Source organism: Anser anser, assembly GCF_964211835.1.
Source record: "Anser anser genome assembly, chromosome: 2".
Classification (NCBI taxonomy): domain Eukaryota; kingdom Metazoa; phylum Chordata; class Aves; order Anseriformes; family Anatidae; genus Anser; species Anser anser.
The window spans coordinates 158,008,503-158,023,663 of NC_139721.1; the positions used below are offsets into that span (position 1 = coordinate 158,008,503).

General features: G+C 40.0%; 1 protein-coding gene across 3 annotated transcripts in view; it reads right to left on the bottom strand.

The window, feature by feature from the left end:
* CTDSPL (CTD small phosphatase like) overlaps nucleotides 1-15,161 on the bottom strand; it is a 78,463-nt gene that overhangs the window by 7,988 nt on the left and 55,314 nt on the right. For all 3 annotated transcript variants that reach the window (XM_083825463.1, XM_083825461.1, XM_083825462.1), the window contains 3 exons: nucleotides 12,333-12,434; nucleotides 7,269-7,325; nucleotides 175-267 (listed from right to left, as the gene is read on the bottom strand). In XM_083825463.1, the coding sequence (XP_083681589.1) occupies nucleotides 175-267; nucleotides 7,269-7,325; nucleotides 12,333-12,434 (252 nt within the window). The remainder of the gene's footprint in view (nucleotides 1-174; nucleotides 268-7,268; nucleotides 7,326-12,332; nucleotides 12,435-15,161) is intronic.

Consider the following 15,161-nt stretch of genomic DNA (forward strand, 5'->3'; position numbering starts at 1 on the left):
GAACACTTACCCACACACTAGCAGACAAAGTACACACTGTCAGACAAAGAAGCAGAAAAGAAGGGGAAAAATTAAGATAGTACCAACTGCGGAAATAATTATCCACTAGAAAACCCAAGCAAAAGTCCACTGCCCAGCACTATACGGGTTACTGAAATGAACAGAGCAACAAACCTTTGCTAGACTGGCTGTGAAGAGTACACATTCAAAGAGCTCTCCCATCCTCTGAAGAAACTCATCCACATGTGGTCGTTTCAATACATAAACCTGGAATGACAATGACTATTTAGGTCAAATGGTGTTGAAGGTAAAAGGAAAAAAAAAAAAAGAAACAAACCAACCCACTGCTGTAATCCTAAACACATGAAAAAACAAAAGTTAGCATGCAGGCGCTTCAAATGAAATGCTGAGAGGAAAAAAAAAAGAGTATATATGATAAAAGTAGATATTCAATAATGAGAATTTGAATGCATGGACTGCAAAGACCCATGCTGATTATGCAATTGCAAATACTGTGCATCACCTGGAGCGATGCTTCCTGAAAATCTCATTAAGGCACAGAGGGACAGTAGGGCTTCCCAAGAAATGAGGATGCAAACCTCTCAACCAACATGATTTTGGTGCTGATGTCATCAATCCGAAGAGCTTTACAGAAGAAATAAATCTGAAGAAACCTCTGTGATGATAGGAATTGCACAATAGGGAACTGTTTTTCTTCCTGTGGCTAATTCCTTCATTTTCTGAATTCCAGGCGCTAAGCACTGTACCGCACTCGTGATACACAGCAGTCATTGGGCTCTGTGCAGAGGTATTCACCAGAAATCTTCACAGCACCACGCAAAACATCTGGCAAATGCAGCTTTCTAGATTCAGTAGAAAAGTCTCCATCTCCTACCCTGACCTTGCAGTAGGATGAATGCTCAGGATCTTGCTACTCCGGAGCAGCTGGGTTTCAATGGCGCTAAGTTGCCTTTTTGCACTGACAACCATTCAGGCAGCCTGGCTGCCTACTGTCAACAACCTGATTAATTAATATTAGAACCTCCTTGCTTGCTTTTCAGAGCAAGCAAGACGATTTGCAGAAAATACCGAGATAAGGTAACTGCTGGTTAGAAAGCTTACAACCATCCACAACACTCTGGGAAGCTGAAGAGGGGAGTTTGCATGAAAAATATTTATCTATCTTGTTTGTGGTTAGATTAAAAGTTTGAGAGAAAACACTGGCAGCATTTTATCTTCTCCATTTGGCAAATAATCTCTAATATTGGAAATTTCAAATGGAAAGGTCTGGCATATACCCGAATTCAAGAATTGCAAGCCTAATGCAATTTTAGGAATTCTTTGCTTGATATGCAGAACTAGATGAATTGCAGGTATTTTATGAGATTCATAGTAATAAAAAAGGCAAAAAAACATAAGACACCCAGAGAAAAAGCCTGAAGGAGAAAAATATGGAAATGCCAGCTTGAACTTATGTGCAACAATTAAAGCCTCTAGCAGAAGCAAAAGAAGTTGTATAATAGAGATTCGAAATTTAAAACCTAAATCTGAAAGCAAAGTTTTATTAAAAACTTGTATGATGGAGCTGTACTTTAATGACTAAAGCAGAAATGTTAATTACTTTTCTACTTTGCTTTAAGTGGCCAATAGTTCATAGCATGAAGACTTGATTTGCTTTCTAAGTTGTTTCTATTAAGTTTAACTAAACTTTAATTCTACCCCCTCAAATTCAAGTAGTACACTCAAACTTTGATGCAGACATGAATTTATAACCTAACTTTTTTTTTTAAACAAAAACCAACCACAACAACACCCAACCTACCAATTGTGACTTTTTATGAATTAAAACTTAAAGAGATTTGACAGATGCACTTCAACATTGCTCTTTCCAGATAATTACAGCAAAGGTTCCTGTATTTCACTAGGCATAAACCAAGTAATTTCCCTCCTGTAACAGCGCAATTCATTCTTCGCTCGAATCTTACTACACAGAATTGCTCTGCAGCATTCCCTTTCCAAATTATTTCTTCAAATTTTCAAAGAGATGGGTAGAAAGCCAGCTGCAGTCACTCTGCGTTTGGGTACTCAGACTTATCTGACTTGTCAGTTATAAGAGGAAAGATAGCAGGAAATGAGTTACCCATTAACTCCACAGTTCGTAATACAGTTCTTTAATTTTTTAAGCTGAAACTGTATTCCTACACCACTTACTTCTGAGAGCACAAAAGGGCACCCCAAAGTCTTAAAAGCATTCTTGGGTACTAAGTGCTGGAATCCAGCATGAATTTCCCTTTTAAAAACTAGCGTTTTCAGCCACAGCAAAGTCCCCTTTCCTCCCCACGGCTATGCCGGGGAAGTATTCCCACTTGGCACGTCAGCACGAACTCCCAGCCAAGGCTACGGACGTCGTGCTTGCGACACAACCCATCTCCTCCCCAGTGCGAGCCTACGCGAAACCAACCCGGCAGCTACGGCCTGAGAGCTGCTCAACCACAGCCCTGTGGAAAGGGGAGAGCTTCTGAAAGCAAATATTTGGAAAATGTGCTCTTTTTGCAACTTGTAGGCCTCCCGCTGCTACGCAGCAGCAACTGGGCCGCGTGAGCTGTAGGCACGTGGCGTTTTTAGGTTGCGTCGTCGCCGTTCGGCTCTTTTTGGATCTCCTGAGCCACCACGGAGCAACCCTCAGCCTCCTCTGCTTCACTTTCCCTTGCTGTTTTGCCTTAAAAGTTACCTACTGGACCCTGGCCAACAGATTTGCTCCTCATTTAAATGTCCCGATAGCAATAAATGCGGCCTTGTCAGCGGAGGCCTCACCATATTCCCCCCGCCAAAGGCCCCAGCTCCCTCACCCCTCTCTTTTCAAACAGCGCTGTTTTTCCTTCCAGAGCGACATTTCTTAATAACATGGCTGGATATTCCCCTTGAAATTGCTTTGAGAATTCCTACTTAGATCCTGCAAGCGTCCTCGTATCCTGGGCTACAAAATCTCTTTGGTTTATTTCACACAAAAAGCTTTCTTCAACCAACAGTGCAGCTCTTTTCTCCTCTTCCTCCTCGTTTGGAATTTTTTCCCTTCACTTTGTTAGTGGCTGGACTTGAATCTCAATGCCGCATGGTTATTTGTGGCTTGGCTTTCTCCTCTGCTGCCTGATGTCTTCAGTTTAAGTCTCTAGACTAACTGGCTCCTGGCATTTTTCTGAGATTTATATACTGTCTTCAGGGTATTAAAAAAAACCCTCCAGTTTTTCTGTACTGTTCGCTCACTAATATCTTCCTTATCACAGCAAGAATTAGCAGAATACAGTCATTTTTCATGAACCTTACTGTTAAAATGCTAAGGCACGAAGCAGGCACTAGGCATGTTTTCACAGGATTCTGCATTTACAGCTGCTAATGGCAGAACACAAGCAATTATCTTGAGTTGTCCTCAAGCGTGTGGTATTTCCACGTACAGTTTTTATACCTCAAAGCAGTCTTAGCCTAAAAAGATGTAGTATTTGTAAACCAAAAGAGAAACCCAGCTTAATTTCAATCAATTAAACAGGTCAGAAAGAATTGCCTTGCAAAACCGACTTCACAATAACACAATTTTCAAGAAACGACAAAGAAATCAGCTCATGACATCTCAGGCTTCTGTAATCTCCTATGTCCTGGGGTAGGTGCATCTTCTTTGCAGTGAGGAGAGCACAACATGCGGGGTCTTGAGCCTTGTCTTTCTGGTCCACCCGGCCGTGGCTGCCTCCCAGTGCAAGTAACCAAGAATAGGCCAGCAGGAACGGATACAGCCTATCCTGGATTACTTGAACCAGGTGACAGCCAATTAAGGAATTTCGTCCTTTATAGAAAAAAAGTTCGTTATTTGAACAGCATTTCCCCCCACCGTTAAAAAACAGTTTGTACACTGCATTCTAAATAAGACTTATTAAACATCTCTTTAGCTTTCTATAACTAATAATAAGCAATTATTTATTCAATAGAAGAAAATGACTTAAAATATAGTTTTAATCTATTAATAAACAAATGACATTCAGGAACAAGATTCCAAATAACACCAAATCAAACGCATCCTGGCTGCTCTCCTTACTTTTGGGCACTGAGAGGCACAAAGGCATGGCAAAGTCCATTTGAACTAATCTGGGGACTGCAATTGCTCTGCACTTGTTCAATGGGAAGGACGCTCCAGGAGAGAGAACATTTTCTTGCAGAAGCTATGTCGGTACCAAACAGGCTGAACATCTTTTCTCCAACCACTGCTTTCATCCTCTATAAACATCCTTTAAAGAGCACCTTCAGTCGCAGCACATTTCACTGGACTTCCCACAGCTTCTCCCTTATAATTTGGCAGAACAGGGGACCGGCTCTGATTTCCTTTTATTCAGAGAACCGGAATTAAATTAAAGAACTGGCCAAAGTAGTGTCAGTTTGCATTAAACTGTGCTTTTTTATCTGTGCCGTGATTTCCAACACAAAGTGGGGAATTCATCTCCAGTAACACGAGCTGCCTTGTGGACGGGCACAGCCTCTGCAGGCATCTGAACACCTCTAACAGAAGGAACGAGAGGTGCCACACAAGTTATTTCCTCGCAAAATAAAATGGCAAATCCTTTCTAACAGATTACGTAAATTTGGCTAGAGAAAGAAGGATGGGAGAGGACCAAGGGGTGTTCAGAAAAGCTATTTTTTAATTGAGGAAAGCTGGTTTACCCAAGCACCCTTTAAGATGATGATCCAACAGTCCTTTTTGTATAAGAGCAAGAGCATCTCTCACCTTTGGATTATAAAGGACATAAGGGAGAATAACTCCCCAAATTACGGGCAGCCTTTTTTCAACACCTCTGCTGGACAACAACAACAAAAATGTAACACCATGAACAAAACTCATTAGATAAGGCAGCCTCAAACCTCTTGCAAGTGTACAGCAATACACAGGAGGCAAACACGAGTTCACCATGTAAGAAATAACGTGTATTTTTGGTATAGGAAATCTGAAGAAAACCCAATTTCTTTCCAAATGGGCACTTCTGAAGCACTGCTCCCCATTTGTCTTCCATAGGGTTCTGTGTAAGGCAGGGTTCAAGTACACCAGCACTCGGTCAGACACCGTGCTACTGGTCCAGTCAGGGACATGTGCTGCTGATGGTTCAGTTCTGCATTTCACCCATCCCAGGGCGTTTTAAATATTTAATTATTTCTCTAATCTTTGAGTACATAAACTCCTTATGAAAACGGACAAGCATTAAATAGACAAATTCTGACAGACAATAAAAGTTGTTGGTATTGGTTTTGTTTATGCTTTAAGTGAATAAAAAGATTACAGGCTTGAAGTGGGAATGAGTTGTTAAAAACTCTACAGCCTGTGTTAATAAACATCAGACTAAGCCAGAAAGTCTGCTTTTGCCCTTTAGATTATTACACTTAAAAAAAAAAAAAAAAAAAGATTGCTAGATAGCAACACATTACTTTGCCTGCAGAGGTGATTATAAACACAGGAATCCAAGACTTTGCCTGCTCTGCACATTGTATAAATTAACTTTACTTCAAGGATCACAAATTCCTTACAATTAACTTCACTCTAACCACCCAGATTTGACTGAGATGTTTTACCTGTTTTAGAGATTTTGAATCTGCAGCACACAGGGATTAAGCAATTTCCTGAAAATTATGCAGAAAGTCTCAAGCGAGGCACATCTGAGACTGACTTCATTTGACCTGCTCCGTCCTCTGTCCTCTCCTTCCTCCCCTTCACTTTTAGGGTATGTACTAACCCACTCCCCTTGACCTGTTCCTCACTGCACCCCCCAGCTGAATATTTAAATTACAAACAAACTAACAGAAAAATGAACCAAAAAAGCCCAGTCTTTTGCGGTTTTGTTTCGAAATATAAATGTCTAATATTGACAAGCTAGGCGATCACAGTCCTAAGTAACTCAAAATTGTTAGGCAATCTATTTTATTCCCTTTCAAAACCGTTCCAGAAAGCTTTAGGAGAGAAAATGTCTGTTACAGCACCAAACACATTTAAAGTCCAAATCAAATGAGGATAAACACTATTGCAACACAAGCCTCCCAGAACATCACATACACATTTTAAACATTCAGCTCTAGTGAAGATTATAGGTTAAAGTACCTTAAGTATTGATTTTTTTGCTACATAAAAGAGGCACAGTACAGAGCAACTATCACTATTGACTTATATTCAGTAATCATTTTAAGACTGACAGTTACATGGATGGTTTTCATAACAGGAAATCAAACAAAATTATGAATTAACTTAATGATCTATCAATTGTTCCAAGCTAAAAATACCGGCATATTTGTCTGAGTAAAAAATAATCCATATAAAAGACAACATTTCAGAAATCAGAGTATTTAAAATCTCCATTAAATTGCATCCAGGAAGATTTGCAACTTAAACCTACAACAACCAACAAAAGCTGTTTCAAGCAATTTGAAACCTTCAGATATCAGAAAGGCTCAGCTTCACAGCAACTGGTGTGACCTGTCTCCAGCATGAACTTCAACATCTGGCTGCAGAGGAAAACTTACCGTACTGTATATTTATTTCAACTGAATAAAGACACCAAACTAAGGTACACGAAGGGGACTGATTTTCAAATTAGGGGCATTTTGCATTCACTGAAAACTATTTCACAGAGTACGAAGTTCTTGAGGAACAAGAGACAAAAACTAGTCTTACTGCAAATTTGTCTGGACATTTTAAAGATACTTAAGTTTATAAGGAGTCCTAATCAAAGGAACCTAAATTACTTACAGGAAGGGGATAGAAATTGCCACAAAAATGGAAGAAACCTCTGCTCTCCTTTATACATTCACAAAGCATTGGCTATTTGGACTAGTAACAGACATTCAGACCTACTTCTGTCCATTTGTCTGTGGAGGGAATGCAGTATTCAGAGTAATTTCTTCTGGGCCTAGCAATGTTTGAAAACCCATCACGAGATCATTTCCCATTTGAAAATGTTTTACAATTAATTGACCAGGAGTTAAGTATTGAAGTCTTGAGAGAGATACTGTAGAGAACAGGAAAAGTGAAAATGGAAACTCGTGAGATTTCTACTCTGGTGGGAACTACATACCTGATCAAATGTGAATGCTTGCCTGGATGATACGCTCCAGAGCACAGCTTTTGTGTTTTTCAAAAAAAACCAAGTCAGTCGGTGTAAAATAGCAAAGGGAGAAAGTAACACTCCGTGACACTGAGGATAGTTTTGCTACCAAATCAATGTTAAATGAACAACAGGGCTTACCTGATGTATGGTTCCATCAATCTCAACAGGAACGATGAAATCAGCATTGCTAATTGGCTAGAAGAGATGACAAGAAAATCAATCAACTTTAAAAATGAAATCATTCCAGGGAAAATTTCAGAGGCATAAAATAAAAGTTCACTTAATTCTGGAGTTCATAAGCATTACTGACTGCACAGATCCACTCCGTGTCTGTGTCCTTTGCACACAGAAGTCAAAACTCGTAGGCAGCTGTCTTCACCAGATACTGCGTTCCCATCCTCCCTCATATTTTTCAGCTTCATACAATGTAATAAAGTTCACTGCTCGAGTAACCCTCTCTACTTCTGAGCATGTGTACCAGGATAAATATCTATTTGGGTAACTCTTTCATCAAGTCTGCGTGGATGATCACAAAGAAATTCTGCCATTTGAAATTCCACATATTCTACTCTGGGTCATCAACTAGTAATTAATTTAAAATAAAGGCAGCTGTAAAAGTGGAACCTAAATGATATATTTGAATCAGGAGCAGCAGAAAGGAAAGACTTAAGTCATTTAGTTAAATGATTCTCAAGACGCGATACCTGAAAAACATGCTATACTAACCCAATTAATCATGCAAAACAGCATTTTAATCCTGAAGGAAGAGCAGGCACACCCTAGCCAAGTCCTAGAATCCATTTTTCTAGCTTGTTGGATACAACTCATTTCTTAAGACTTAGTGTGAAAAACTGTCAGTCTAGGAAAATAACTTTGGAAGGCAGAAAAATGACCTTGTAGACAGTTTATGAGTACATAGTCTAACCTTGGCTAGGCAGTGGTGGTAACTGGGGAGCACACAGTTAACATTTGCTAGTTTAAATGGAGAAACTTGGGTAGAAACCTTTGGCGTGGCTCATGCATTATGTCTGGGATAAAAAAATGATGTGAACATGCCTGGCTGAAGTCTGTACTAACTCCACGACCCACAGCTTGCGAACAGCCAAAAACCAAGCACATTTTGACGGGACTGAGTACCAGACAGTCTGCTTCACAGGTAACAGCCTAAGATGAATGCCAGGAGTACTCTGGCTGGGAACTATGGCATTGCTAAGCTTATGCTGGAGAACACCTTCACGCAGCTCTGTCAGACCTTCCCACCTGGTTGTCTGGATCAACCAAAAGACCCATCTGAAGTACCACGAAGAAGCGTGGCCCAGAAGAACTGGTGAGGCTGAAAAGTGCCTTCAAACCCATTTGGGGCATTGAAGGGTGCCAAGAAAGCAGAGAAGCGGACAAGCTAAGACGACTGAGAAGCAAACACACACTGGTGAGCCTGAACAGATGCTCGAAGAAAAATAGAAGGAAAGAGAATCCTGCAGCATTAAGCTGCAAACAGCCCTTTGATGCCCCTTCAAAAGGAGATTTTAATTCCACTGTTGAACAACTTTCCTGTGAGGTCAGCAAAATAGCTGGAATAATTTATACCAAGAGCAAGACCTGCCCTCAGTAAAGCAGTACTGTGGAAGCCGGTCTGCTCTGACTTCTGTACGTGCCGTGTCAGACAGCAAACGAGAAGCTACCCTGAATATGGTCCTGCCAATAAACCACTATCAGCAACCAAACCTCAAATGCTCGACAACTCAATCCTTCTGACGCCTGTTGCACTAGCAGGGGCTAAAGAGTTCCTCAAATACCTGCAGATACAATCTGGACTGTTCTTTAGCTTCCAACAAGCAAATATCAAGATATACCCAGCTTTCTGCCTCTTAAAAAGTAGAAGAGAAGCTCCAACTGTTACCTGCATGGAGTCTCTCAGCCAGAAAAGACACTATATTCCTCTGCAGTATCTCTAACAGCAAGAGAACAGGTACATAAAAATGTTCTGAAGCTTCACCTTAAAAGAAACCCAAATGAACTTCCAATAAGACCCAGCCACCAAAGTTTTCAAGTGGTTGCCAGCTCTATGCATACTTTGAAGAGACTTGCAGGCACTTGTGTAATTTCTATATGCATGACTCCCTGAAGCAAGATAAATCCCTGTACCAGCAGAGGAAGAGTAGGTCACTGCAAGCTGCAAAGGTTTTGAAGCCCACCGACAAAAACAAGGCTGTACCTGACCTTTCTTAACAAAGGGACCAGCAGCTACTGACCACATGTCAGAGAAAAGCGTATCTTGTTTAGACAACTCAGTTTTTACCAACAAACAAGCCTCACCCTCAAGACTTTATAACACTAACCAAAGTATTCTTAACTACGTATTTGCTTCCCCCACTTATATTTGAGGCACTACATAGCTGCGTTGTTGGCACAAATGATAAGGAAAAGAGAATGGACTGGGGTTCTGTGCTTCACCATGATGGGAAGACAGAGCAGAGTCTGCAAGAGTTTGCTGGCTAAGGGCTTCTGGGGTGGCCTACACAAAGCACGTGCACGTCCCAAGTGGGAACTGCACAGACAGACCGTGAAAGAAGGCAATGCATTTTCATTTAAAACTCTTTTCTTCAGTTAAAACTGTCTTCTTTTAATGAAAAGCTTCAGAGTTTTAAACATGTTCTACAGAAACGTTTCACAGCCAGTTTTGAATACAACTACATTCCAGACTTGCATGTGGTTTAATTCATTTTATACAAGACAATGTTTACATCTTCTTGATTTAGTAATTTATGATTTTTTACTTCTATTATTGTTTTATGATGGGAATGATAACTGTAATGTCTATCTATTCCTTTTTTACTCCTGCCAAAGCACCCCAAACTTTATTCCTTTAATATGCATTTAACATAAAAGACTAATATCTCTTAAAGCTTCAAATATGCAGGGGCATAAAACGATGAGAATTACCCTCCTTCAGATGTTGCTGCTTTCATAAAGGAGTACTTTAAATACCCTGCATCTCTGGTTGTGTTAAAAAAAAACAACAAAAAAACACAATTATCTGCATTTGAAATATGAAGCCTATTTCATAACAGAATTATGAATTCTAAAATGTGTTTTAAATAAAGCTTTTTGTACTGAAAATCACAAATTTATGTATGCTCTTACAGCTTTTAAGTAGGGACCTGGCTGGGTATAGCAGACACATTTCAGTGAAAAACACCTACAAGTAACTGCACAATTATTCAGGCAGAGCACTGTGCATATAGGTGTAAAAACCCCTGGTCTTCTGGAAATCCATCTGATTTTTGATGACCACAATGGCCTTACTTCAGTACCCCTTATGAAACAAAATCCAAACAGCACCACAGAAGCACACTGGACAGAGTGCCAGACACTGAACAACTCCAGCTGTTTCCTCCAACATTTATTTTTCTCTTAAATACACCCATCATGGTGCTTCACACTAAGATAACGTGATGATAGCCCTAAGACTCTAACACTACAGAAACTCTAACATTTTCCCAATGTTATTTACCTCACAGAAAAAAAGCAGTTTTCTTCTCCCGCAGAAAACACTGAACAGTGTTCAAGCAGAATAATCTTTGGATTTTTTTCTTAAATATCTATTTAACATCTTTTAAATACCCATTAAATATCAAAACATGAATAAATGGGATGATTAAATTTGAAAACGAGCCCACTGAGCAAGCACTCTGCAATAAAGGCAAACCTCAGTCCTACAAGAAAGGATTTACAACATGTCAACCGTTAAACATGTATTTCTTTAAAATGGTTAAAAAATTATGAACCACCTAAATGGAAGCTCATTTTCTTTCAAGAACCAGAAAATCACAGCACAGTTATCCACAGCATACAGAAAACAGACTTCTAGTTTTACATTTCAGATAAAAATAATGAAGTATTAGACTTAGTATTATGTAAATTTAGACTTTTACATTGAGCTTTCCCTTCCTATTTTTGATTCTCACTTAATTAGGAAGGCATGGTCCCTCCCTTCCCTATCCAGCTGTGATTCTAATCTCCCTGAAAAATTTTGAAGTACGACTTCAGTCTGGGTACAGCAGACAGGGAGCTGGCACTGATGTTAAGAGGCCCCTGTACACCACCACAAATTGGCATATACTATTAGGCACAATAAAGAAAGAGAAAAATTTGAGTTTCAGTTGGAGGCATAGGAATATTTGTTCTAGTATCTCCATATAAGGTCTTCTTTAAGTCAACAAAGACAGAGCGTTGCCAAATTTCAACCACAACATGAATTATGGTTTGCATATTTAAATGCTGGCAACTAAATAGTGCAGGATTAAAATGCTGGATTTTTGCTAGTGGTGAAAAATGGAGTGCAATCAGAATTACAGGACTGAATTTAGTGCTAACTCTAGCTTGCTGCTTGTAAGGAAAAATACTATTGATTCTTACAAATTCTCCAGTATCAAAGTATAAAACTATTCCTTTTATAATGTCTGACATTTAATAATCAGAAATACTACCAGTACTCTGAGCCAATTTAGGTTATTATTTGGGTATTACTGAATTCTCTGATTCTAACTTTAGACCTACTTAAACAATAGAAAAATACCACTACTTCCACCCCATGCTGAATTGTGAAGGGTTATACAAGTTGCTTCACAAGATGACTGACTCATCAGCAACAGCTAAATGCTATTTGCTTTCCTGCTGTGAAAGCTGAATACTTAAACCCAGTTACTATGACCAGAACAGCAGCCTGCCATTTGCTTACCCCATGATACGCGATGCAATCTTCTTCAGTAATGGAGCACAGCAGTCACTGGTGCCCACAACGTACTGGTTTGAGCTCTATCTACCCAGCATAGGGCTGTGCTGAATTTCCATTCCCTCCATGCTCCAGAACTATGGCATCGTTTAAACATAAAACGCCAAACTGTATTGTCAGAGCAACAAGTTCTGTACCTGTTCGATGCTGGTCCATGTTGGGATAGTTACGGTCTAAGGCTACAAAGCTAGTGACCATTCAGAGCCTTGTTTCAGCCTCAGGATCAAAAAATAGCAGTACTCCCCTTAAAACTAAGTTAGGATGAATAATCGTAGAAGGAACAATGAGAACTACCAGGCGTCCTGGGAGAGCCTGCAAGACCAGTTAATGTGCTAAGAGGCTTAACAGCTCCTACAGCACTCCTTGGCAGAGGTAAGGTGCAAGAGATCACTTTCAAATGTACTCACCTTAAATGAACTGTGCACTAAAGTTTCATCTAAATCAATGACCACACACTTCTTCCCATAGTCTGATGCTGTCAGTTCTGGCAGGAGGTATTTAGCTGGTGGCTAAAAAAAGAGGAAGACAACAAAAAAATGTAAAACCTCTACTGAAGGGGCACTCTTCTGCCAACATTACTCTTCCAGTAGTCACTCATTGGGAACTGAAATACGTGATTCAAAGTTGAATGCATTTCTGGGCTCGCTGCAAGGACACATATGGAAATCAACGGCTCATGCAATGCAGATACATATTTTTTCTATTTTCTAAAATGTTTAGAATGTTTTCCAAAGCACTTGAGATGAAAATGGTAAAACATCATCACTAATTGAAAACAACAGTGAAAAACTGGACATTTGATACAACGACATCTTTTCCCAGTGGCCCTCTTTCCAATGCCTCAGTTTTATTCGATGCTGTTATCATCCTGCTTCATCAGTACTATTTCTGGCCACATCACATCGATGGACATTTACACAAATTCTGATGGCCATGAAAAATGCTGAAGTGGAGAAGCCATTCCAAAGGAAGACAGCACTACTGATTTTATCTTCCAGAACACATCTCCATTCTAATTTTTATTTACGAGGGTGCTGACCAAAACCTTGGGTAGTATTCAGAATCAAGGTATTAAGCCTGCAGTAACGAAAGCTCTCCTAAACCCATACTCTTCTGGAACATACTGCCCTTATAAAAACGGTACCAATTACATAAAGGAAGAATTGACTTTTCTTTTTTCCCCTGAAATCAGTGCAGTCGCATAGTCTTCAACCCCCAATTGAACATCCCAATCTGCAGCAGACTTGCATTATTTTAGGATTCTGCACTGATTAGTTCATGAAAGAACAGACATGGAGAGAGCTCCTCCATTTGGAGCTGAACCACTGCTGGCTTAAAGAGGTCTTTTCTGATTACGGAAAAGGACTAGTTTTATAGAAAAGCATCAGTAAAGAGAAGCTCGAGACTGAGAGGAAATTAAATCAATTAAGAATATAAAAAATTGGACATAGAACTCTAACTTCATTCTCTTGCCATCTCTCTATCTGTTCTATTCAGATGATGTTGCTCTGGTGAGGATGCATCCACCCTGTCCTTTGTTCCTTCTGGACACAATAGCCTTTTGTTGAGGTGCTATCAGAGACCTGAGGTCACCACTTGGCAGAGAGCAGTGCGACAACAGATGAGTAAGATACCCACTGAGCACATCGCAGCAGCAAGTACAGATTCTCCCTTAATCACCGATTTACTTCGGATGCTGTCTCAAATTGATAGATACTGGCCAGCAATGCCTAGAAAGGTCTTGTTTAAATGAAGTAGCTAACAAATGAGACTCTGGACTGAGACAGAGGAGTCCTTAGCTAAATAAAGTATAAGTTACCAGGCAATTTATAGGAGGGCTCACTGAAACTGATTTAGTTCCTTCCAATTAACATCACTTTCTGGAGCTAAGAAAACAGAAGCTGCCTTGCTTACAACAGCCACTTGTCTTAACACATTTCCTCTCAGCACACATCTAACAGTGACCTTTAAGAAAAAAATACCGCTGCTTAATGCCTGTAAAGTGTGCATCCATCACAGTGATCTAATGGGACCAAAATTTACACGACACCCTTTCTAGGATATAGAGTCCCACGTATACATTACTTCCACAACTGCCTGAGCTCCAGCTTGGCTTGCTTGCTCGGCAGCATGCTAGCACAGTAGACCAGGACCAGTTCTAAAGAATTCAGGTTTTTCACTCCTACATCAAAACCTTGAAGGCATTCCACCTACATTTTTCATCGTAAGAAATATCCATACTTACAATCTAAATAGACTAAAAGCTTATCAGAAGAAAATCACATCCACTTAAAGACAATCTTCTTCAGAATCCATGCTTTGATACACGTTTCTTGCCTGTCTTTGAAGTGAAAAAGGCAGGGACATCCCCCAAAAAACTTTTTTTTTTTTTTAAACAAAATTGCTCCATTCATTTCTATACTTTTAGGACTGCTAGTATTTAGTGTGATTTTTTGAGTGAAGTTAATCTGCATTACATATATATATATATATGGAGAATATATGGAAATAGATTTTCTTTCGTGTAAAAATACATATATGAAAAATGTGAGCACCGTCAGGTCACAGTTATCCTTGTTCTTTATCTGGAATCTAATACAGCTGCCATCAGAGAAAGGATGAACAAACACCAGGGGCTACAAAGACTTTGGTGAGAGGCCCTGACCTCTTTGCCTGCACTCAGTCCCCTCTTCCTCAGCCACCTTGAAGGCAGCAGCTGTGAGAGGAACAAGCTTACCCGAGGTAGCTGCACAGGCATGCTGATTACCGTGGTATTTTGTCCCCTTTCACCATTACCTTAGGAGACAACGTGCAAATATCGACCTGACTCCATCTAAGAGGCCTATTCCTCCAGGTTTGCCCTGGGGAAGGTCTCCCACCAGAGCAGGTCGTTTTGAATTCCATCTCATCCTGTTTTCAAAGACACGTGGCCAACTGCTTGCGCATTTGAAGACAGAAGAAATACACTTTCCATTTCAAATGCTGCATCTCTTCTGCCTTCGACTTTAAAAACTGATTTTCAATGTGATAATCTGCCTGGAACCTGTTCTGAAGCTGCAGGGCCTGCAAGTTGTGAGACCACAAAATGTCTGGTGACTCTGGAGCAAAGATGACATTTTTAAGGCTTACAGGCCTTGTACGTAGAATATCAATCCATATGCTTTGCCATTCAAACCTTCTGATGTAAAAAAATTTCCACATTTTCCAGAGTAGCAAAGCTTTTATGCAGAAAATGG